This window comes from Aythya ferina (genome assembly GCF_964211825.1).
Source record: "Aythya ferina genome assembly, chromosome: W".
NCBI classification, from domain to species: Eukaryota; Metazoa; Chordata; class Aves; order Anseriformes; family Anatidae; genus Aythya; species Aythya ferina.
The window spans coordinates 10,449,378-10,473,883 of record NC_140313.1 but is presented as its reverse complement, the minus strand read 5'-3'; the positions used below and the strand labels follow the sequence as shown (position 1 = coordinate 10,473,883).

At 47.2% G+C, this 24,506-nt stretch overlaps 2 protein-coding genes across 2 annotated transcripts in view; both read right to left on the bottom strand.

The window, feature by feature from the left end:
- The window catches only part of LOC311426281 (uncharacterized protein), a 312,708-nt gene extending 291,042 nt beyond the window's left edge, over positions 1-21,666 (bottom strand). The window contains exon 1 of the mRNA XM_084502551.1: positions 19,318-21,666. Coding sequence (XP_084358677.1) covers positions 19,382-21,454 — 2,073 coding nt within the window. The 5' untranslated portion in view covers positions 21,455-21,666 and the 3' untranslated portion in view covers positions 19,318-19,381. The remainder of the gene's footprint in view (positions 1-19,317) is intronic.
- LOC311426361 (uncharacterized protein) overlaps positions 12,587-24,506 on the bottom strand; it is a 202,330-nt gene continuing 190,410 nt past the window's right edge. The window contains exon 5 of the mRNA XM_084502818.1: positions 12,587-12,843. Within this exon, the coding sequence (XP_084358944.1) occupies positions 12,772-12,843 (72 nt within the window). The 3' untranslated portion in view covers positions 12,587-12,771. The remainder of the gene's footprint in view (positions 12,844-24,506) is intronic.

Below are 24,506 nucleotides of genomic sequence, written 5' to 3'. Positions count from 1 at the left end.
AGTCTCAGTTACACTCTCACACACAAACACTGGCAACCGCACCTTTACCCAACCGGACGGTATCTTACGAATCAGTCGTCTTCGTCCAGAATCCAATCGGACGGCATCCACAAGCGTCTCTGCTGTCTTCGTCTGGGATCGAACCAGACGGTATCCAAACGACTGTCATCTTCGTCCGGATCTTCGCGCGCAGAATTACGGGCAAAAAACATCTGGCAAGGGAGCTCAAAAAAAAATAAATTCTTTGCTTACCTTTATTCAGGTTCAGGATGGCATTAGTCCCGATCTGACTCAAACAGGAGCCACCAAATGGTGGGGCGCCTCTCCTAGATTAAATCAGAATTCAGGAACTATAGCCATCCCGGACGAGCCCCCAAATTGTTATAAATGGCTCAGGATTCAAATTAGGATTAAATAAAAAAATAGGATTTATTAAAAGAATATAAAGGAATAGAGGTAAGCAAACAGTGCTGGGTGCGTCCTGGTGGAGCGGAGACTCCCGGTGCACCCAGCGCTGTTTGCTTACCTCTATTCCTTTATATTCTTTTAATAAATCCTATTTTTTTATTTAATCCTAATTTGAATCCTGAGCCATTTATAACATTTACATACTTGAACTAGTTCCAGGAAATAAAGTGGATATGTTTGTTATTTTTATTTTTATTTTTTTTTAAATCGAATGAATACGTATGTTTTGATTGTATATAACCCCTGTAACAATTCTGTGGGCACACTAGGTGGAGTGATCCCCTATGAGTCCGGTGCTGCAATTAAAGAATGCCTGCTTTCTAAAACTCCAAATTGAGTCTTAGAGAGTTGCTTTGACCAACTTTTATGATAACAAAACCATGGACACCATTTACAAATTTGCAAATTGACTTTATTCAAGTTTATTATATTCAAGTGCCTAAATGCTTTGGTCTACCTTGACTTCAGCAAGGCTTTTGACACCGTCTCCCACAGCATTCTCCTCAAGAAACTGGCTGCTCTTGGCTTGGACTGGCACACGCTTCGTTGGGTTAGAAACTGGCTGGATATTCGGGCCCAAAAGTCGTGGTAAATGGAGTCAAGTCCAGTTGGAGGCCAGTCACTAGTGGCGTTCCCCAGGGCTCGGTGCTGGGGCCGGTCCTCTTTAATATCTTCATCGATGATCTGGATGAGGGGATTGAGTGCACCCTCAGTAAGTTTGCAGATGACACCAAGCTATGCGCATGTGTCGATCTGCTTGAGGGTAGGAAGGCTCTGCAGGAGGATCTGGATAGGCTGCACCGATGGGCTGAGGTCAACTGCATGAAGTTCAACAAGGCCAAGTGCCGGGTCCTGCACCTGGGGTGCAATAACCCCAAGCAGAGCTACAGGCTGGGAGAGGAATGGTTGGAGAGCTGCCAGGCAGAGAAGGACCTGGGAGTGATGGTGGATAGTCGGCTGAATATGAGCCAGCAGTGTGCTCAGGTGGCCAAGAAGGCCAACAGCATCCTGGCTTGCATAAGAAACAGTGTGACCAGCAGGTCTAGGGAGGTGATCGTCGCACCTCGAGTACTGTGTTCAATTTTGGGCCCCTCGCTACAAGAAGGACATGGAGGTGCTTGAGCGGGTCCAGAGAAGGGCGACGAAGCTGGTGAGGGGCCTGGAGAACAAGTCCTACGAGGAGCGGCTGAGGGAGCTGGGCTTGTTCAGCCTGGAGAAAAGGAGGCTCAGGGGCGACCTTATCGCACTGTACAGATACCTTAAAGGAGGCTGTAGCGAGGTGGGGGTTGGTCTGTTCTCCCACGTGCCTGGTGACAGGACGAGGGGGAATGGGCTAAAGTTGCACCAGGGGAGTTTTAGGTTGGATCTTAGGAAGAACTTCTTTACTGAGAGGGTTGTTAGGCATTGGAACAGGCTGCCCAGGGAAGTGGTGGAGTCACCATCCCTGGAAGTCTTTAAAAGACGTTTAGATGTAGAGCTCAGGGATATGGTTTAGTGGGGACTGTTAGCGTTAGGTCAGAGGTTGGACTCGATGATCTTGAGGTCTCTTCCAACCTAGAAATTCTGTGATTCTGTGATTTAATTTTGAATATGTCCTTGTCATTTTAGAGATGTTATCAGGATGGGTCGAGGCCTATCCTTTTAAACTTGCAGCTGCAACAACTTTTGCAAAAAGTTGCTGAGATAATTAATTCATTGGTTTAGTATTCCCCTAATACTAGATAACAATAGGGGGACTCATTTTATTGGACAAAAAATGCAGAAATTTTGTGCAGCCCTAACAAATAGAACCAAAGTGCCGTTGTACTTATCACCCCCAATCCAGTGGGGCTGTAGAGAGGAAAAACTCTGATTTGAAAACCAGATTGGCAAAGATTTGCTTAGCTGAAATCGCTGGATGAATTACCTCTCCCTTGATGTATATAAGAAACAATGTGAATAGAAAATATGGGCTGTCACCTCATGAAATTTTAATGGGCAGACCCCGTGCAACTGCCTTACACAACACCCTTGATAACAGTGTATTGTTAACTCTGTTTTGTGAGAAAGAGAGAAAACATACTTTGAGGAAAGGGTGAGATGACCCAGGCCTTGGAGATGTCTAAAGGATGATTAACTGGCAATCAGGAAGACCATTTTGTTGACATTCTTGTGGGAAACATCCTGAGTATGTCCTTGAATAGGTCACCAATCAATGTAACATGAATAGTTGGCTGAAAAAGAAAGATTAGCAGTATTCTAATGTGACATATTCGCGAAGTATCCTCATTATAAAAGTAAAAATCACGCCCCCAGGCTGGGAAACCCTGGGGCCCAGTAGGAGACCCTTCCTTTCTGAGGATGCACAGAATCATTCTGTCATGTTAGCAGTATGCTAATTATGTAACAAACCAGAGGCTAGGGGATTGTACAAATATGCAATTATATTGATAAGGGATTGTATGAAGAGTGGTGTGGAAAATCCTAAGGTGTGCCAACTTTCTGGGAAAACACCTGATACCCAGACCTGTGCAATTCTGAAATTAACATGATAGGACTTCAGGGAATGTAAGATTATGAGGGGTATGTGGCCCCAATGCCTATAAGATATTGCATGTTAATTGGACTGGATCTTGTAAATTAGGATGTTGTTTTTTTTTTTCCTGTTGTAATGCCCAGGCCACATATAACTGACATAATGTAGGGGAATTCCTCATTCCCTGTAGAAGCACTAGCCATTCACAGTGCTTTGCCGGGGCCTGATCGTTAATGGGGGGTACCATAAAAGCAAATCTCTGATAGTCCTGTGCCACTACATCTGGTTGCCTGGACTGATCAATAAATTTAGCATATGGTTCCCCAGGGGCCTGTTCTACAGATGCGAATGGAGGTGCTTTCTTTTTCCCTGGGAGACTAAGAAGAGCCCTCAGTGAGAGCTGCACAGCTGTTTGGTGAATAATCACAGGAGCTGCAACTGAATCTGGGTATTGAGATAAGGACCCGTTCCCTTTAATATCTCTGCAGTAATCCCATACAGAGGGTCCCCCGGTTGACGCAGTTGATCCGCTTCCCCCTGTGCTAACTGCAACCATTCCCTTTCAAACAATAACAATGGGGAAGGAGTTAACAATAAGCGCGCCTAGTTTCGACAGTCAAGTGGACACATTGGTTTTGCCTGAAAAATCCATTGAATTATCTGTCGAGCCGCCTGGGATTGTAATCCATAGTCCAAAACCATTTTTCGAGCTTGTTGTAAAAGCTTGCAGTCATGTGGCTGCCACAACCCGGTGCCTTGCACAGGGTGGATAATAATAGGGCAGGCCAAGGATGTAGCATGCCTATGCCCCTCTATGATGGCATCACGTATGATGTCGGAGCACCTATCCCTCCTTGGTGCCGACAGCGTTGTAGCGACGGATAATGAGGGTGTCTGCTCCGGTGGGGCAGACGAGAGAGGAAGCTCCTCCAAATCCGTAATTTTTAAGTTCTACAATTTCACTAGCAGTTCTTGGAACAATTCCTCCAGTGAAGGTCGATTTTTGCAAGCTGCTGCTGCACCTCTCATTGCCAAAGCATCCCGAGTGGATTTATTGCTGCCTGGCAGCGACACACATGCTGGCAGCACAGCTTTATCAAGATTTTCTGGCGCAGGGGGTGGGGAGGGCAACCCCCCCTCCCCATTAGCTCTCTCCTCCGATAGTCCCTCAGTGGTGGGGGTGGGTGCAGGAACCGACAATAAAGATTGTGTCAGCCGCATTCCTGAGGTCTCAGGTTTCGTACTTGGCGGTCTGTCAATCCCAGACGGTACTGAGAAAGCTTGTGCCACCGCCATAGCCAGCTGCCATTTCCACAGATGCCTCTGTCGCGTTAAGGGGTGTAGCTGATTAACCGTTATGGGCCCGGTCGGATTCAGGGTACTGAACTATCACAACCACAGATTTCACCAATAGCGCATTAACTGTTAGGGGTCCAGTCAGATTCAGCAATAGCGCATTAACCATCTGGGGTCCGGTCGGATAGTCGCCAATAACGCGTTAACCGTCTGGGGTCCGGTCGGATAGTCGCCAATAACGCGTTAACCGTCTGGGGTCTGGTTAGATTCAGAACACTGAACTATCATGGTCATGGATTCACCAATAACATATAACCACCCTTACCCTAGTCGCACTTAATGAGAGCTATAACAATGCAATCAAGTGTGATTTATTACAGCAACAGGTACACAGGTTCTTCGGATTGACGGCGATAGTGACTGTCTCCCATTCCCACCTGGAGTGAATTTGTACAAGACATGGATAAATACGGACGCCGAATGGGCTGGATAAGTTCAGCCAGTATTAAATCCCAAGACCACTCTTGGCGAGTCCACCAAATCCACACTCAAAATCCCAGGTACCCCAAATTCAAAGAGAGGTTCAAACCTAATAGGGAACGGAGTGAGTTGTGGTGTCAGCAAAAAAAACTCTTATCCCTGGGGAGGGCAGTGAGCCACCCTGCTCGGCGGGTATTAACAATTCAATGGCTCTCTAATGAACACTCTGACCCTATCACTGCCATTCCCTTTGGACCCCGAAAAATATTGGTAAATTTTCTTATTGATACCAGGACCCAAATGTCAGTAATTACACATGAGACAACACAAACCCCGAGCATAACACCTGGTCAACGCAGGGTTAAATTCACGGGAATCGATGGTGTGGAAAAACAATGCCCCACTGCAAAAATTTCACTCTGGTTGCCAGAGGAACAAAATTTAACAAGGATAGAAGCATTAGTTGGTGCTGCATATACTAATATTTTAGGATTTGACATACTGCATGGTCGTATGTGGAAACTCCCTGATGGAACTGTGTGGAGTTTCACGACACATCAAAGGGATTCAGGCACAGTAAAACTGAGTCTGTTACAAACATCCATACCCTTATCCCCTGCTAAAATCATTAATGTTTGGCAATATCTGTTGTCAGCAGCAGCACTTATGGGAATTGACGAGGTGGTAACAGAATTGGAAGAAAGAGGCATTATTAAAAGGACTCATTCACCTTACAATTCACTGGTGTGGCTGGTAAAGAAACCAACCAGGCAATGGCATTTTACAGTGGATTACAGACAGTTGGATGCTAACACCACTCCTTTGACTGCCACAGTTCCAAACATGGCAGAGATAGTGAAAGCCCTCTGTGTATCTAACAGTAGCAATGGTGCTAACTACTCCCAAATATCTCTATGCATGGGAAATCAAAGATTGATATTTTACCCTCTTTCTAACCCTGCCGGTTGAATACAACCGAGCATATTTTATTTTCTTTTGTGTTCACAGGAACCCTGAGCGAACTGTATATGGACAGCTGGAAGATGACGAATCAACAGTTTGGATTAATAATGCTATGCTTTACCCTGACCTTGATGCAATTACAGACCTTAAAGGAAACTTAGCTACTGTAGTTGTGCATGGAGCTGAGGTGTTTCACCATGGCATCTAACCATGTATTGTCACAGTATAGCACAATCTATTGTCACAGTATAGCACAATCACTGGAACATCTCAAAACAGAAAGGACCTAAATCTCTCTACTTTACTTCTACATGGAAACAAAATATTTTCAAAAGATGAATGGAGTTGGAACGATTCTCTAAGAACGGCTGAACTACAAGCCACGTCTGGACAGACAATACAAATTGGTTGATGAATAACTAACTGATCCACTTATAATCGGCCGACTGAAATTAAGACAGTTTCCAAAATAACTGAACCAAATTTTGATTGCTGGTACATTTTTACTTTCACCAAATGTATAATTGTGTACTGTCTTTGGGGCTACAGAGGCACAGAATTACATAGAAATACATAGGAGTAAGTATTTTCAAAAGATGAATGGAGTTGGATCGAGAGGCAGGAGACCTTTTCTCCATTAACACTAGTGACAGGACCCGCGGGAACGGGGTTAAGCTGAGGCAGGGGAAATTTAGGCTGGACGTCAGGAGGGGGTTCTTCACAGAGAGGGTGGTTGCACACTGGAACAGGCTCCCCAGGGAAGTGGTCACTGCACCGAGCCTGTCTGAATTTAAGAAGCGATTGGACTGTGCACTTAGGCACATGGTCTGAACTTTTGGGTAGACCTGTGCGGTGTCAAGAGTTGGACTTAATGATCCTTAAGGGTCCCTTCCAACTCAGGATATTCTATGATTCTATGATTCTATGATTCTATGATTCTCTAAGAATGGCTGAACTTCAAGCCACGTCTGGCCAGACAATACAAATCAGTTGCCGAATAACTAATGGGTCTACTTAAAATAGGTCGACTGAGATTAAGACAACTTATTTGAGATTTTGTCAACTTATTGCACCCCTTTATATTCTGCTTCATGCCCTGCCTACTTCTGTTGGAATGAACCCTACCTTGGTGAAGAAATTGCTGTTACGTGAGGGCTTGAAGCGGCTGATGAAACAAGTTTGAGACAATGGACAAAAGACTCTGATTAGTGTTCATCATGATGCACAAAGAAATACATCGAGTGATGGAAAGAGTAAAGAGAGATGAAAGACACAGTTGGTGCGACACTTTGTTTGGATGGTCACCAGCTGCCATGGGAATCTTCAACAAGATGCTTCACCCTGTTGTTGTTCTGTTAATACTCACTGTATTATGCTTTATACTGACAATTAGTTTGTACATTAAACTCTGGATTATGGTGAGATGTTTAGCATCTGTACAAAATCTACACACACTCAATAAACCTCGTCCCGAGAATGTATGTGATATCCCTGACATATTCCAAATGTCGTGAAGCTTGAGTGACTATAGTCACGGGGTGGATTATGTGGTGCAATTGCCCAAAGTAACTAGGGAAATAAAACTAACATTCACATTTTAAAGAAAATGTACAGCATTGAAGAGGCTTTCAGGGTAGGGCGTAGCTGCATTACCTGAGCGTTCCCTAGGCTTCCAACCTTAGATGCTATCGCGCTGGGGAAACCTGGTGTGCTAGCTCTAAGAACAGTACGGAGCGTAGAGTGGAGTGGAGACACCATGGCTAGGCTCTGTGACCAGGTGGGGACGCGATTGTTCTTCTGCACACCGAGACCGATAAGCTGCACTTTTTGCTACCCTGAGCCAAGGACCTGTCATGTTTCGACAAATGCTGTACCCTAGTGTACTTTTGCTCATTATAATATCATTATAATACCAAAACACACCTCCACCCCAAAAGCTACCCGCCTCCAAGGCGTGACCACTCCTCATTGAGCATGCGTTCTGAATTTCTCAGAGCCTATACCTTTAAACGGAGACAGGAGAACTTTTCACCAATCATAACTAAGATATGCTTGACTAGAGTCACTCAAGCTCCACCTGAAAGATAGAAAATAATATAAACTGGCCTAAGAGAGAGGGGATGTCAGGGAAGATACCACCGTCAGGGGAGATACCATCCCGAGGGAATACATCATCCTGAGGACCTCCTGACTCCCGGGAGCAGTCGACGGGCTGAGCCTCTCTTCCCCCCCATTGGGACGCCTTTGGGTGAGATTTGAACACTTGGTTATACTGGGTGTCTCTGCGGAAACATAGAAATCTTTATAGAATCTTTGTGCCTTTTAACGCATTAATTTCCAGGCTGCGCACCTGTGTACTTCATGCATGCTAGCTTGGTTTTGCAGACAGTCACTATCGCCGGCAATCCAAAGAACCTGTGTACCTGTTGCTGTAATAAATTGCACTTGATTGCATTGTTCCTAGCCATGATACTTCTTATTGAACGCGACTAGAGTAAGGGCGGTTATACGTTATTGGTGAATCCGTGACCATGGTAGTTCAGTGCTCTGAATGCGACCAGACCCATAACAGTTAATCAGCTACACTCCTTAACGCGACAGAGAAATTGGCATAGTCGGCAGGATTGCTATGGATAAACTGCTGCAAAAATGCAAATGTTTCCCTTCCCAGGTGGGGAAGGAGTGGGCCCAAAAACTTTGGAAAAATCAAGAGAACAAGGTAGAGCACAATGATCAGTGTCAGGCTTCACGAAAGATCGGTCAAAGAAAGGGTAAAGGTGTGATTTGTGCTGTGTTAGGAGACAGTTTGTCTTGTGCTCAGCAGGAAGCTAAGGAAACTCCTGCTCCCAAACTGAGACTACTGTTGATGATGATGGTGGAATCCGCACTACTGTGCGAACTATTCCATGGTCACCAGCAGAGTTGCTTAAAATACAGGAGAAGTTCTCAAGGCAGTCAGGGGAATTGGAAGTTGAGTATGTGTGGCGAGTTTCTCTTGAAGGAGGAGATCAAATTATGTTGAGTGAAGAAGAGGCAGGAGGCTTTTGGAGACCTGGAGTATTTTTAATCACCACACCAGGAGACCATAGTTACTCTATAACTGCACGGGCAACATACTGGGCAGGTGGAATAGATCCTCAGGAGAGAGGGGAACCCCTGGAAATTAGAGCCACAAGCTATTCTGACCTGGCCGTAGCAGTACAGAAAGCAGCCTGCATTCAGGCGATATATGAAAGAGATGAATTCAGAAAATCCCCGGTGTTAGTTCCTATTGACCCGGTTCGATTAACTCCTCTCATCCATGGACTCCCTGATTGTCTTAAGATGTTTGTAGCAAATACCCAGGATCGCATACTAGCTGCTCTTAGGGATGATGATTGTGGTTGTAGGCGGAATCCAAACTCCCCCATTCCCACCTGGAGTGACTTTTTACGAGACATAGATAAATATGGATGCCGAATGGGCTGCATTAGTTCATTCAGTATTAAGTCCCAAGACCACTCTTGGCGAGTCCACCAAATCCACGCTCAAAATCCCAGATACCCCAAATTCAAAGAGAGGTTCAAACCTAATAGGGAACGAGGTGAGTTGTGGAGTAAAGCCCTAGCTTTGGGTGCACCCCGACCATTCTTGCGTGGTGTCTCTATGGAGGACCTCCGTATGTTAGTCCAATTTATGGGTAAGAAAAATATTCCAGCTGGGGAGAATTGCCTAACCAGAAAACCCCCAACTCATAAGGAAACTGCAACTTCTGCCCTAGCATTGTTCCATATTGACACGAATCAGATGAACATATTTCACACCAGTGAGGGGCAGTTGTGTGCACGGGTCCACTTCTCTCAGCTTGAGCTTCTTCCCAGCTCCGGTGCACCTATTTCCAGCGACTTTCTGTATGAGCTTCTTTGAGCGGATTGCTGAGTTTGGCCGAACCTATCTTCATGAGGCGATCAATGTGCCTGTTCCTGTCTTGGTCTCCGTTCTGCTAGCTGGTCCCTATTCATTCCTTTTTCCTGCTTCTTTATTGATGACATAACTTCATTATATCGTGTCGCCTTTCTTCATCTTGAGGACAGGTTCCCCTCTTATACCCTTCACCCCATAGCAGTCCTTTTCAAAACAACTTTTCATTGGTCAAACAACTTTGACTTAACAGCAACAGCAAACACCCAGCAACTTCCATGCCTTAATGACTGAAGAACAAGCAACCCTGAGACTGCATGGCGTCTCCTGAATCACCCTTCTTTGTTCCCTCTAAACTCTTACACTCCTGATGGCCTCATCGTTAAGAGTCTGATGTTATCATCAACCATGGGGCTTGCTGACCCCCATGGCCACACTCCCAAATCTCCCCTTTCTTTATTAATATCAACCATCTTCTTGACACGAATTATTATGCCATATATCACACACACGTCTGTCCCAACCCATAAGGAAACTGCAACTTCTGCACCAAGCCTAATTGAGGAGGCAGAAGCTCAGCAAAAAAACTCCTTTCCCTGGGGAGGGCAGTGAGCCACCCTGCTCGGCGGGTATTAGCAATTCAATGGCTCTCTAATGGACACTCTGACCCTATCATTGCCATTCCCGTTGGACCCAAAAAACTATTGGTAAATTTTCTTATTGACACCGGAACCCAAATGTCAGTAATTACACATGAGACAGCACAAACCCTGAGCATAACAACTGGTCGATGCAGGGTTAAATTCAAAGGAATTGATGTTGTGGAAAAACAATGCCCCACCGCAAAAATTTCACTCTGGCTGCCAGGGGAACAAAAATTAAAACTGGCCATATGGCCAGTGCCAAAAGTCTAATGGTGAGTGGAGACTAACAGTGGACTATCAAGGCCTGAACGAAGTCACGCCACCGCTGAGTGCTGCAGTGCCAGACATGCTAGAACTCCAGTAAAAACTGGAATCAAAGGGAGCCGAGTGGTATGCTACAACTCATATCACTAATGCATTTTTCTCCATCCCTTTAGCAGCAGACTGTAAGCCACAGTTTGCTTTTACTGGAGAGAGGGGTGTCCTCTCTCCCAGAGAGGGAGGGGGGAGGGTAAGTGAATAGCTGTGTGGTGTTTAGCTGCCAGCTGGGTTAAACCACAATAGGAACCATCTATACCAATTTGAGATATGTTTATGGGGTGGTTCACATGTTTGCTAAAATCTGGGAGGAGTATGGGTTGATCAAATATAAGGGGAAGGAATTGGTGCACAAAGAGCTTGTAAAGCAAGACCTAGATAATTTGCACTTCTAGTATGTAATAATAATAATGCATATAAAAGAGCACCAGAAAGGGAATTCAGTCACTGCCCCAGGGAACTCTGTGGCAGATGAAAAAGCCCAGCCGGTGGCCTTGCAATCAGAAATCACTATAATCTTATACCTGAAGGAATTAGGAGCCACGAAGTCTGAAGGTAAATGGATACTTCCTGATGGGAGAGAAATGCTGAATAAAGTGCTAAAGAGGCAAATATTAACTGTTTTACATCAAGAGAGCCATTGGGGAATTCAAGCAACGTGTGACGCTGTGCTACTGAAATATGTATGTGTGGGAATATATACTCTGGCTAAACAAGTATTCAGGCGTTATGTAGTATGTCAAAAGGTAAACAGGAAAATTTTCCACAAGCAGCCCCAAAGGGGGCTAGAACCAGGAATTCAACCCTTCCAAAGTGTACAGGTAGATTTTACAGAACTCCTTCGAGTAGGTAGATTTAAATACTTATTAGTCTTGGTCAATCACTTGTCAGGGTGGGTAGAAGCTTTCCCTTCAGTATCTGCTACTGCGAGATTGGTAGCTAAGGTAAGTCTAGAACAGATAATTCCCAGGTATGGAATCATTGAAAATATTGACTTTGATCAAGGAAATCACTTTACGTCACAAATATTGCAAGGGCTAAAAGGGCTAATGTGGACTCTAGGAATTAAGTGGAAATTTCACGCTCCTTGGCATCCTTCCTCTTCTGGAAGGGCAGAGCGGGTGAATCAGACAGTAAAGAAGCAATTGACTGAGTTCTGGAAACTCGGCTCCCCAAACAAAATGCTTACCTTTGGCACTTCTCTGAATTCAAATGGCGACAAAAAAGATGTGGGAGTTTCACCATATGGAATATTATTTGGATTGCTGTACCTAGGCAAAGGGAATGAATTACCCTTGGACCCTATCCTTGGAAGTCCATCCCTTCCGAGCAGGAGACTGGGTTCTGATACGGTGTGGTGGTTTTACTCAGGTGGGCAGCCGAGCTCCACCACAGCCGCTCTCTCACTCCCCCTCTCCTCAAAGAGGAAGGGGGAGAAAATACAACACAGAGAAGTCGAGGTTTGAGATGAGAAAGGTTTAATTAAAGGGAAAGGGAATGGGGAGGAAAAAAGAAACAAAAGAAATAATAAGCCCGCGTGGAAGCACAGAGAGAGGGAAAAAAACTTATTCTCTACTTCCCATCAACGAAGCGATGTTCGGCCACGTCCTGGGAAGCAGGGCCTCAAAACGCATAGCGGTTGTTCAGGAGGAACAGCCCCCTCCCCCACGAGAGCCCTCCTTCTTACTGCTGAGTGTGACATCAGGTGTTATGGAATATCCCTTTGGTTGGTTTAGGTCAGCTGCCCCGGCAATGTCCCCTCCCCATCACTTGCCCACCCCCAGCCTGCTGGCTCTTGGGGGCTTGGAAGGAGTCCTGATGCTGTGCCAGCACTACACAGCAATAGACACAACACTGGAGTGATATCAGTGCTGTTCCAGCTACGAGTGCAGAGTACAGCACTGTGTGGGCTGCTACAGGGAAAAGGTGACTCCAGCTCAGACAGATCCAACACTACTTCCACCTCTTATTCCATAACATTTGTGTCACAATCAGGTACAGTTTAGTATATAGATGTTCTCATCACCATTGTTTTCTGTCCATTGAAGCATTTATATGTCTGTACTTCCCTTTATTCCATAGGTCTTTTCCCAAAATGCTCATAAAAACTGTTGATGGTTTCAGCTTCATCTGTCAAAGTGGTCACTCAGGGCAGGCGAATTTGGTTTTCTTGACACCAGCACCAGCTTAGCTCACATCACTGTTGCACTTGCCCGGTTCCTTGCGAAGTTGACCTGTCGTTGGTTCTGCAGTGTCCTCCTACAACACATAACTTGGATGACAGATTAATTTTCTCCCAGTGTTAAATCTCCTTGAGGCACACACTTGATATCCCCGTCTTTCTGCATTACCCACCAGGTATACCCTGGTCCTTGGGCAAAGACAATCCCACGAGTGGGTTTGCCTTTTCCCATGGCAGGGGCAACCCACACCGCCTTCCCCATCCACTTTCCCACATGCACTACAGGGACTTTAGCTTCTCCCACAGTGTGTAGGGGTTTTGTTTCAGCAGGACCAGGATGGCTGTCAGACCCCCTATTGTTAACTAGCCAAGTGGCCTCTGGTAGATTTATATCCCAATGTTTCCACGTCCCAGCACCCAATGCTCGCAGCATAGTTTTTAACAGTCCATTGTACCTCTCAACCTTCCCAGAGGCTTGTGGGTGATAAGGGATGTGATACATCCATTCAATGCCATGTCTCTTGGCCCAGGAAGTGACCAAATTGTTTCGGAAATGACTCCCATTGTCGGACTCAATTCTCTCTGGTGTACCATGTCGCCACAGCACTTGTCTTTCCAGGCCCAAGATAGTGTTTCGGGCCGTGGCATAATTCACTGGATATGTTTCCAGCCCCCCAGTAGTTGCTTCTACCATGGTAAGTATGTAACGTTTACCTTGGCAGGTTTGTGGAAGTGGTCCGATGTAGTCAATCTGCCAGGCCTCACCATATCGAAATCCAAGCCATCTCCCCCTATTCCAGGGAGACTTTACCCTCATGGCTCGTTTGATTGCAGCACAGGTCTCACACTGATGGGTGACCTGTGTAATTCCTCAATGGTCAGGTCCACCCCTCGATCACGAGCCCATCTGTATGTGGCATCCCTCCCCAGATGTCCTGATGTTTCATGGGCCCATCGAGCTACAAACAGCTCACCCTTACCTCCCCAGTCCAGGTCCACCTGAGCTACTTCAATTTTCGAAGCTCGATCTACTTCTTCCTTGTTCTGATGTTCTTCGGTAGCACGATTCTTAGGCATATGGGCATCTACATGACGTACCTTTACAGCCAGGTTTTCTACCCGGGCAGCAATATCTTGCCACAGGGTAGCGGCCCAGATAGGTTTACCTCTGCGCTGCCAGTTGTTCTGTTTCCATTGTCACAGCCACCCCCACAGCACATTTGCCACCATCCATGAGTCATTGTAGAGATACAGTACCGGCCATTTTTCTCTTTCAGCAATTTCTAGGGCCAGTTGTATAGCTTTCACTTCTGCATACTGACTCGACTCACCTTCCCCTTCCATGGCCTCCACAACTTGTCGTGTGGGACTCCACACAGCAGCTTTCCACTTCCGATGGCTCCCTACCACACGGCAGGATCCGTCAGTAAACAACACATACTGCTTTCTGTCTTCTGGCAACTCATTGTATGGTGGTGCCTCTTCAGCACGAGTTACTTCTTCTGTCGGTGCTCCGAAATCCCTGCCCTCTGGCCAGTCCATAATCTCTTCCAGGATTCCCAGGCGGTTGGGTTTCCCCATTCGAGCCCGCTGTGTAATTAACGCTACCCATTTACTCCACGTAGCGTCGTTTGCATTATGTGTAGTGGAGATTTTCCCTTTGAACATCCAATGTAACACAGGTAGCCGTGGGACCAAGAGGAGTTGTGCTTCTGTACCAACTTCTGAAGCGGCTCGAATCCCCTCATATGCTGTTAATATTTCCTTTTCAGTTGGGGTGTAATTGGCTTCTGATCCTCGATAGCCCCGGCTACAGAAACCCAGAGGTCGGCCTCGAGTTTCTCCTGGGGTCTTCTGCCAGAGGCTCCAGGTGAGCCCATGCTCCCCAGCTGCAGTGTAAAGTGTGTTTTGCACAGCTGGTCCTGTACGGACAGGCCCAAGGGCTACTGCACGAGCTATTTCTTGTTTGATTTGTTCAAATGCCTGTTGTTGCTCGGGGCCCCACTCGAAAGAGTTTCCTCTTTCGAGTCACTTGATATACAGGACTCACAAGCTGACTATAGCCTGGCACGTGCATTCTCCAAAATCCCACAAGGCCTAGGAAAGCTTGTGTTTCTTTTTTGCTAGTTGGCGGAGACATAACTGTTATTTTGTTGATCACATCCGTCAGTTGGTGCGATATTGCCGCTGGTGCACAGTTGTAGTCGCAATTGGCACTTGCTGTTCTTCAATCCTCAGCAATCCTACAGCAGAAGGGTCTTGTGAGAGACCAGGCAGGCTAGACAGCTGCTTAATCTTCTCTGTACTCAAGGCAGCTAGGCCAAAAGCCCACTGGTACCCTTTTGGATCCCTGAAGTACCCTTTCTTGAGGTAGTCTATGCCAAGGATGCACGGAGCCTCTGGGCCAGTCACAATGGGATGCTTTTGCCACTCATTCCCAGTTAGACTCACTTCAGCTTCCAATACAGTTAGCTCTTGGGATCCCCCCGTCACTCCAGAGATAGAGATGAGTTCTGCCCCTCGGTGGCCTGATGGCATTAGGGTACACTGTGTGCCTGTGTCCACTAAAGCTTTATATTTCTGCAGTTCTGGTGTGCCAGGCCATCGAATCCACAGTCCAGTAAATCCGGTTGTCCCTCTCCTCTACCTGGCCAGAGGCAGGGCCCCACTAGTCCTGGTTGGAGCATCTATCAATTAATTCTTCCAAATTTGAAGCAGAATTCTCTTCGTCAGGGTCAGGAGTAATACTAGCCCTTCTACTGCCTCTGGGGGACTGCCCAACAGGAGGATTGCTGCCCCAAACTGGGGCAGCAATCCTCCTAGGGGCCCTCTGTTGCTGCTGTATCTTTCCGTAGCTCACGTACCTGAGCAGCTAGGGCCGAGGTCGGTTCACCGTCCCACTTCCTCATATCTTCCCTGTGGTCACGTAAATAAAACCACAAGGTACCTCACGGTATGTGTCCCGGATTCTCCCTTGTTTGAGCCGGAGACTGCTGGCGCTTGATGGCCGAAAGATTCTTCCATCTAGGTGAGGAGGAAGCTATGTGTTCATCTAACCGTTGGGACAGTCTCTCCACAGCTGAAATGCAGTCCCGTACTGGGGCAGAGAGATTTTCTTCATATTTATGAAGGTGATTGGACACGTCCACTGTTGGCCCCATCCCCTCCTCCCAATCCATTGCTGCCAGTGTGCTGGCATGTGATGAGGGTGCAGCCCGTACAAACTTCCGCCACATGGATGTTGTGCATTGGACTTCATCAGGGTCTTTAGGTGTCTGGACATTGTTTAAATCACTATAAAGCATCTCCAGCACAGCTAATTCCCACAGCTGCTGGAGGCCCTTATCCATAGTGGTCCATTTGCTTACTTGGTATACAATATCTTCTTTGTGGGGATACCTTTCTTTCACAGCTGTTAGGATTCGCCTCCAGAGGCTGAGAACTTGTGCCTTTCTCCCAATTACTCTATCAATGAGCCTTTCTCTAGAGAGGGATCCCAGCTGCTTGGCTTCATTGCCTTCTAGCTGTTGGGTATTGGCCCCAGTATCCCAGCATCGAAGCAGCCAGGTAAGGATGTGCTCACCTGGATGACGACTGAAATCCATTCGTATTTCTCGCAGCTCACTCAAGAATAGAGACCGAGTAGTTTCTGATTCATCTATGATTTCAGTATCTTCTCCGTGATGTTGCCGTGATGACGCTGCTTTAGAGCTGCCTGCCTTTTCCTCTTCTCCCTCATCCTTAGGAGGAGCTTCTTCCCTTACTAAACGACCTGATCTCTGTTTCCACTGTTTTGTCTTTACTACAGGGGCGACTGATACCATAGATGGTCGGTCTTCTGGAGTGGTCACAGTGTGTGCTGTCTCATCATCAAATTCAGGAAACTCCCTATCCCCTTGAGGGTGCTGGGCAATGTTAATTGACATTTGATAGGCGTAAGCCAGACCCCAGCAGAGTGCAGCAAGCTGGTGGAGTTCTCTGGTATTGCCAGGGTCAGGGCATACGTCTTTCAAACATTCTACCAGTTTTCTTGGATTTTGCACTTGTTCAGGGGTGAAATTAAGGACCATCGGAGGAGAAAACTGTGACAGGTACCTGCCCAAATCCCCCCACACACCTTGCCACCCACAACTACTTTGTCTGGGGACAGGTCCTTGGATAATATTCTTAATAAATTGCTTTACCTTGGGGAAGACAAACACTAGATCTAGTAATAGGAGGATAATATCTGACCAAGGGTATCCAAGATACTGAAAGGCTGCTGTAATTAGCCCACAGGGAGAAAAGTAGAAGGCACTACCCCCGATATTATTCACTGATTGACTGCTAGGGGCAAAAAAGAAGGCGCTGTAATTCTTAATATTTTCAAAAAGATAATCTCCATGAGACCAGGAAGATAACAATGCCGGGCCTGAATACCAAACAAAACTGAAGGCCAGTATGTTACAGCACAACATGATAAAAAAAAACAAGCACAGACTTCACCACTTTCTCCGATCAGATGTAAAGGAAAAAAGAAAACAGAGAGTGGACTACATACAACATAGCCACACAGAAAAATATTACCAGAAAACCGAACATTATGACTACCAGTATGTTAGTTGTCAATACTTCAACCAATGCTATTGTTATCTCAACCCTTGAGCCCCACGTTGGGCGCCAAAAAGGACTGTGGTTGTTTTACTCAGGTGGGCAGCCAAGCTCCACCACAACCGCTCTCTCACTCCCCCTCTCCTCAAAGAGGAAGGGGGAGAAAATGCAACACAGAGTGTTGAGGGATTTTTTGAAACAGCAAAAATCCCATGGCTTGCTGCAGCTGAGCAAACCAAGCTACCAGGGTGACTACGAGAAGTTCCCATGACAGTGTTCCCACATCGCCCAAGTGAGGAATTTAGAAAAATATTGTTACCAGCCTCTGGCTTCAAGGACAAGGTCTACGTGACTGCTAATCACAAGGGGGTTGTTTTCATGTAGGTGGGTCTGTTTTCTTGTAGTTGTTTGTCTGAGTGCTTTTGACCAATAATCTTGTGTGAGACACTATCCGCCCCTTTTAAGTTCACTATAAAAGTTAGGCTATTTGGGCAATAAAATGGAGCATGATCTGACTCTACTGCTGTCTGTCGTGCTTTCGGCCGTGCTTCCTGCAACATATGGCGCTCGAACAGGCTGAGACCCGGACTTGCTGAGACCCGAACAGGCCGGGAGACCAGAGCGGCGCCGAGAGACCCGAGGCACACGGAGGGACTACTGCCGCACGGAGAGAGCCCTGAGAGACGCTGCAGAGCCACGGACAGCTCTGAGAGACACGGAGAGACCTGGCAGAAGCCGGAACACCTGAGAGACATTGAGAAACTCCAAGCATCGACCCGGACAAAGGACTCGCAGTGAGACGCGGGGAAAGAAAGCGCGGGGGGACGCGGGGAAAGAAACCGAGGGGAGACTCGGGGAAAGAAACCGCGGGGGGACGCGGGGAAAGAAACCGAGGGGAGATGCGGGGAAAGAAACCGCGGGGGGACGCGGGGAAAAGATCCTCGGGGACACGCGGGGAAGGAAGCCACGGGGAGACGCGGGGAAAGGAAACTGCAGGAAACGCGGGAGCCGCGGAGGGACGCGGGAGCCGCGGAAAACGCGGGAGCCGCGGAAAACGCGGGAGCCACGGAAAACGCGGGAGTCGCGGGCAGACGTGGAAGCAGCGGGAAACGCGGGAGCCGCGGTGGGACGCAGGAAATTGACGTCATCGCGGTGCTACGCGGGACATTCGGGATCGAGTTGCTACGGGAGACCAGAGGCGTCAGTGGACAACGGCAGCCGACCCTCACCGTGTGGCGAGTTGGCACATAGCAGAGGGGCGGAGATCACAACCCTGCAGTCTGTCTGACTGTCGTGGTTTAACCCGACCGGCAGCTAAACACCACGCAGCCGTTCGCTCACCCTCCCCCCTCCCTCTCTGGGACGGGGGAGAGAAATGGAAAGTGAAGCCCGTGAGTTGAGATAAAGACAGTTTAATAAGACAGGAAAAAAAAAATAACAAAATAATAATAACAATAATAATAATGATGATACAATGGTGATAATACGAAAGTAATAATAGTATGTACAAACAAGTGATGCACAATGCAATTGCTCACCACCCGCTGACCGATGCCCAGCCTAACCCCGAGCAGTCCGGCCCCCTCCCCCCGGCTAGCCACCCCTATATATTGTTTAGCATGACGTCAGATGGTATGGAATACCCCTTTGGCTAGTTTGGGTCACCTGTCCTGGGTCTGTCCCCTCCCAGCTCTTACTGCACCCCCCAGCCTGCCCGTTGGCAGGACAGAGCAAAGGCTGAGATGTCCTTGGCTTAGTATAAGCACTGCTCTGCAACAATTAAAGCATCGGGGTGTTATCAGCACTCTTCTCATTCTAAGCCAAAACACAGCATTCCACCAGCTACTAGGACGAAAATTAATTCTGTGCTAACTGAAACCAGGACATCTATCCACCCCTTATTCCATACCATTTATGTCATGCTCAGGTTACACTCTTTTCCATACATTCTAGTTAGTCACCTATAGTAATCATGGTAGTGATAACATACAGTATAATATACTATTTAACATGGTGCAATTCAGTTCATGGGCTATTCTCACCCAGTATTAAATCTCCTTGAGGTACACACCGGACCTCTCCGTTCTTTTGCATCACCCACCAAGTATATCCAGGTCCCTGAGCGAAAACAATTCCACGAATAGGTTTGCCTTTTCCTGAGGCAGGAGTAGCCCAGACTGTTTTACCCAGCATATTTTTTACATGCACTACAGGAACTTTATCCCCATCTACAGTACGTAACAGGTTTGATTGGGCAGGTCCAGCTCGGTTGGTAGATCCCCTAGTATTGACTAACCAGGTGGCCTTTGCCAAATGCGTATCCCAGTTTTTGAACGTCCCAGCGCCCATTGCTTTCAAGGTAGTCTTTAACAGGCCATTGTATCGTTCAACTTTCCCGGAGGCTGGTGCATGATAGGGGATGTGATACACCCATTCAATACCATGTTCTTTGGCCCAAGTGTCTATAAGGTTGTTTCGGAAGTGAGTCCCATTGTCTGATTCTATTCTTTCTGGGGTGCCATGTCGCCATAGGACTTGCTTTTCAAGGCCCAGGATGGTGTTCCAGGCGGTAGCATGAGGCACAGGATATGTTTCCAGCCATCCGGTGGTTGCTTCCACCATTGTAAGTACATGGCGCTTGCCATTGCGAGTTTGAGGGAGTGTGATGTAATCAATCTGCCAGGCCTCTCCATATTTATATTTCAGCCATCGTCCTCCATACCAAAGAGGCTTTGACCGTTTGGCTTGCTTGATTGCAGCACATGTTTCACAGTCATGAATAACCTGTGCTATAGCGTCCATGGTCAAGTCCACCCCTCGATCACGAGCCCATCTGTATGTTGCATCTCTACCTTGATGGCCTGAGGTGTCATGGGCCCATCGGGCTATAAATAATTCACCTTTATGCTGCCAATCCAGGTCCACCTGAGCTACTTCAATCTTAGCAGCCTGATCCACCTGCTGGTTGTTTTGATGTTCTTCAGTAGCCCGATTCTTGGGCACATGAGCATCTACGTGGCGTACTTTCACAGCCAGGTTCTCTACCCGAGCAGCAATATCTTGCCACAATGCAGCAGCCCAGATAGGTTTGCCCCTACGCTGCCAGTTGTTTTGCTTCCATTGCTGTAACCATCCCCACAGGGCATTTGCTACCATCCATGAATCGGTGTAGAGATAGAGAACTGGCCATTTTTCTCGTTCAGCAATGTCTAAAGCCAGCTGAATGGCTTTCACTTCTGCAAACTGACTCGATTCACCTTCTCCCTCAGCAGCTTCTGCAACTCGTCGCGTAGGACTCCATACAGCAGCCTTCCATCTCCGATGCTTCCCCACAATATGACAGGACCCATCAGTGAACAGGGCATATTTCTTTTCATTCTCTGGCAACTGGTTGTACAGTGGGGCTTCTTCAGCACGACCCACCTCCTCCTCTGATGATATCCCAAAGTATTTGCCTTCTGGCCAGTCCATGATCACTTCCAATGTTCCTGGGCGACTGGGGTTTCCTATTCGAGCCCGCTGAGTAATCAGTGCAACCCACTTGCTCCATGTAGCATCAGTTGCATGATGCGTAGAGGGGACCCTTCCCTTGAACATCCAGCCTAGTACCGGTAATCGGGGTGCTAGGAGGAGCTGCGCTTCAGTACCGACCACCTCCGAAGCAGATCGAACTCCTTCATATGCTGCCAATATCTCCTTTTCAGTTGGAGTATAGCGGGCCTCAGATCCTCTGTATCCCCGACTCCAAAACCCCAGAGGCCGACCTCGAGTTTCCCCAGGTTCTTTCTGACAGAGGCTCCAGGTGGGGCCGTTCTCCCCGGCTGCAGTGTAGAGCACATTCTTTACATCTGGTCCTGTTCGAACTGGCCCAAGGGCTACTGCATGGACTATTTCCTGCTTGATTTGTTCAAAGGCTTGTCGTTGTTCAGGGCCCCATTCAAACTCATTCTTCTTACGAGTTACTTGGTAGAGTGGGTTTACAATCAGACTGTAATTTGGGATGTGCATTCTCCAAAACCCCACAACACCTAGGAAAGTCTGTGTTTCTTTTTTGTTAGTTGGTGGAGACATAGCTGTTATTTTGTTGATCACATCCATTGGGATTTGACGACGTCCATCTTGCCATTTTATTCCTAAAAACTGGATCTCCCGTGCAGGTCCTTTGACTTTATTTTGTTTTATGGCAAAACCGGCTTTCAGAAGGATTTGGACTATTTTCTTCCCTTTCTCGAAAACTTCCTCTGCTGTGTCACCCCACACAATAATGTCATCGATGTACTGCAGGTGTTCAGGAGCTTCCCCCTGCTCTAGTGCATTCATGAGGCAGAACAACAAGACTATGGTATTCTGAGTATTCCAGAAATATTCAATATCTTGGAGAGCTATTGTGACAAGCTCAGGGGATAAGAGGGTGGTGAAGGAGGAAGGCAGAGTGACCCAGGAGGATACAGGGGTGGTGAAGGAGAAAGGGAGAGTAAGCAAGTAAGGAAAAATATCCTCCCCTTTCCCCTCCACAGATTGACTCTCTAATGGAGAAAAACAATAGGTATAATTGCTAATAGTTCCCAAGATGCTGTTTCCAAAGTACAGAGTCCACGATGTTACTGAGTATAAATACCAAGTTAGAGTCATGACCAGATATCTTATCGTCTCATAAGCCATTGCTATAACACTTAGTACCATAATGGTCTGAAACCAGGGCCCGGAGAGGAGAAACAACACTACAGAGAGCAAATACGGAAAATAATGTACTATAATACTCAATTTGGAAAACAGGCGCAGCAGAGTTGTGATTAAAGCAATCAGCATCATGACAAGTGACTATTAAGCAGGTCTAATCCTTACACCAATTTTAGTTTAACACACTCTGATCAGATCTGCCGTTATCTCAACCTTTCGGGCCCCACGTTGGGCGCCAAAAAGACTGTCGTGGTTTAACCCGACCGGCAGCTAAACACCACGCAGCCGTTCGCTCACCCTCCCCCCTCCCTCTCTGGGACGGGGGAGAGAAATGGAAAGTGAAGCCCGTGAGTTGAGATAAAGACAGTTTAATAAGACAGGAAAAAAAAAATAACAAAATAATAATAACAATAATAATAATGATGATACAATGGTGATAATACGAAAGTAATAATAGTATGTACAAACAAGTGATGCACAATGCAATTGCTCACCACCCGCTGACCGATGCCCAGCCTAACCCCGAGCAGTCCGGCCCCCTCCCCCCGGCTAGCCACCCCTATATATTGTTTAGCATGACGTCAGATGGTATGGAATACCCCTTTGGCTAGTTTGGGTCACCTGTCCTGGGTCTGTCCCCTCCCAGCTCTTACTGCACCCCCCAGCCTGCCCGTTGGCAGGACAGAGCAAAGGCTGAGATGTCCTTGGCTTAGTATAAGCACTGCTCTGCAACAATTAAAGCATCGGGGTGTTATCAGCACTCTTCTCATTCTAAGCCAAAACACAGCATTCCACCAGCTACTAGGACGAAAATTAATTCTGTGCTAACTGAAACCAGGACACTGACGTAACCATGGAGGCAGCGGCAGCAGCGGCTGTGCTGCTTCACTCTAGCATTCTTTTATGAGAGGCTTATCTTGCAATGCAAAAAAGACTATTCGTCCCCAGATCGGTGTTATAACTATGTTCCTGGATAACATTCCGTGGGGTTGCCACATTCTACAGATTACTAATGACGATTTAGCTCTATTACTACCTTTATTGCGGGGCAGGAGTGCAGAGACACAGATTACACTAACAAATGACCACCGGCAGGCTCTTTCACAAATAGCTTCTAAGGTTGCAGCTGGCACTGCCTGCAGCCATATAGCAGACGTTACACTCTCTTTCCTAACTAGCAATCATGTGTCTCATCCATTTGTGGTGAATGGTCAGTGGCAAAAAGAAAATGGGGAGAGTAAGGGGCGACAAAGACAGAAATGGTACCAGGAGGATGCCACTGACACTAACAGCATGGGTAATAGGAGTAGTATAAGTGACACAGGTGGCAGTGCGGGGCGGCGGCGGGCACTGCCACGCTGCGGGGCGCTCTGCCTGCTGCTCGCCCCTGCCTGCCTGTGCGCTGCTGCCGACGGTGCTAGAGCAAAATGTGAAGAATCCCAGTTCCTGTGTAGTAATGGACGCTGTATTCCTTTACTCTGGAAATATACAATATTTATATCTATATATCTATATAGATATAAAAATCTATAGCAATTACAGGCCTGTCAGTCTCACGTCAGTGCCTGGTAAAATCATGGAGAAGATGGTTCTCGAACTTATTGAGGCGCACCTGGGGGACAAAGCAGTCATTGGTCCCAGCCAGCATGGGTTCGTGAAGGGTAGGTCCTGCCTAACTAACCTGATTTCCTTTTATGATAAGATCACCCGTATGGTGGACCAAGGGAAACCAGCTGATGTGATTTTTTTGGACTTCAGCAAGGCTTTTGACACGGTTTCCCATAGGATCCTACTGGACAAAATGTCCACCATACAGCTAAATAAAAACATCATATGATGGGTGAGCAATTGGCTAACGGGCAGGGCCCAGAGGGTTATGGTAAATGGGGCTGTGTCAGGCTGGCGGGCGGTCACCAGTGGGGTCCCTCAACGCTCCATTTTAGGGCCGGTACTTTTCAATATTTTTATAAAAGAACTGGATGTAGGAATAGAAGGTATTTTGAGCAAGTTTGCTGATGACACCAAACTTGGAGGAGTTTTGGACTCGAATGAGGGTGGAAAGGCCTTGCAGAGGGATCTGGATAGGTTGGAGAGCTGGGCGATCACCAACCGCATGAAGTTCAATAAGAGCAAGTGCCGGGTCCTGCACCTGGGACGGGGAAACCCTGGCTGCATGTACAGACTGGGCGATGAGACGCTGGAGAGCAGCCTAGAAGAGAGGGATCTGGGGGTCATGGTAGACAGCAAGTTGAATATGAGCCAGCAGTGTGCCCTGGCAGCCAGGAGGGCCAACCGTGTCCTGGGGTGCATCAAGCACGGCATCGCTAGTAGGTCAAGGGAGGTGATTGTCCTGCTCTACTCTGCGCTGGTGCGGCCTCACCTCGAGTACTGTGTGCAGTTCTGGGCACCACAGTATAAAAAGGACATTAAACTGTTGGAGAGTGTCCAGAGGAGGGCTACGAAGATGGTG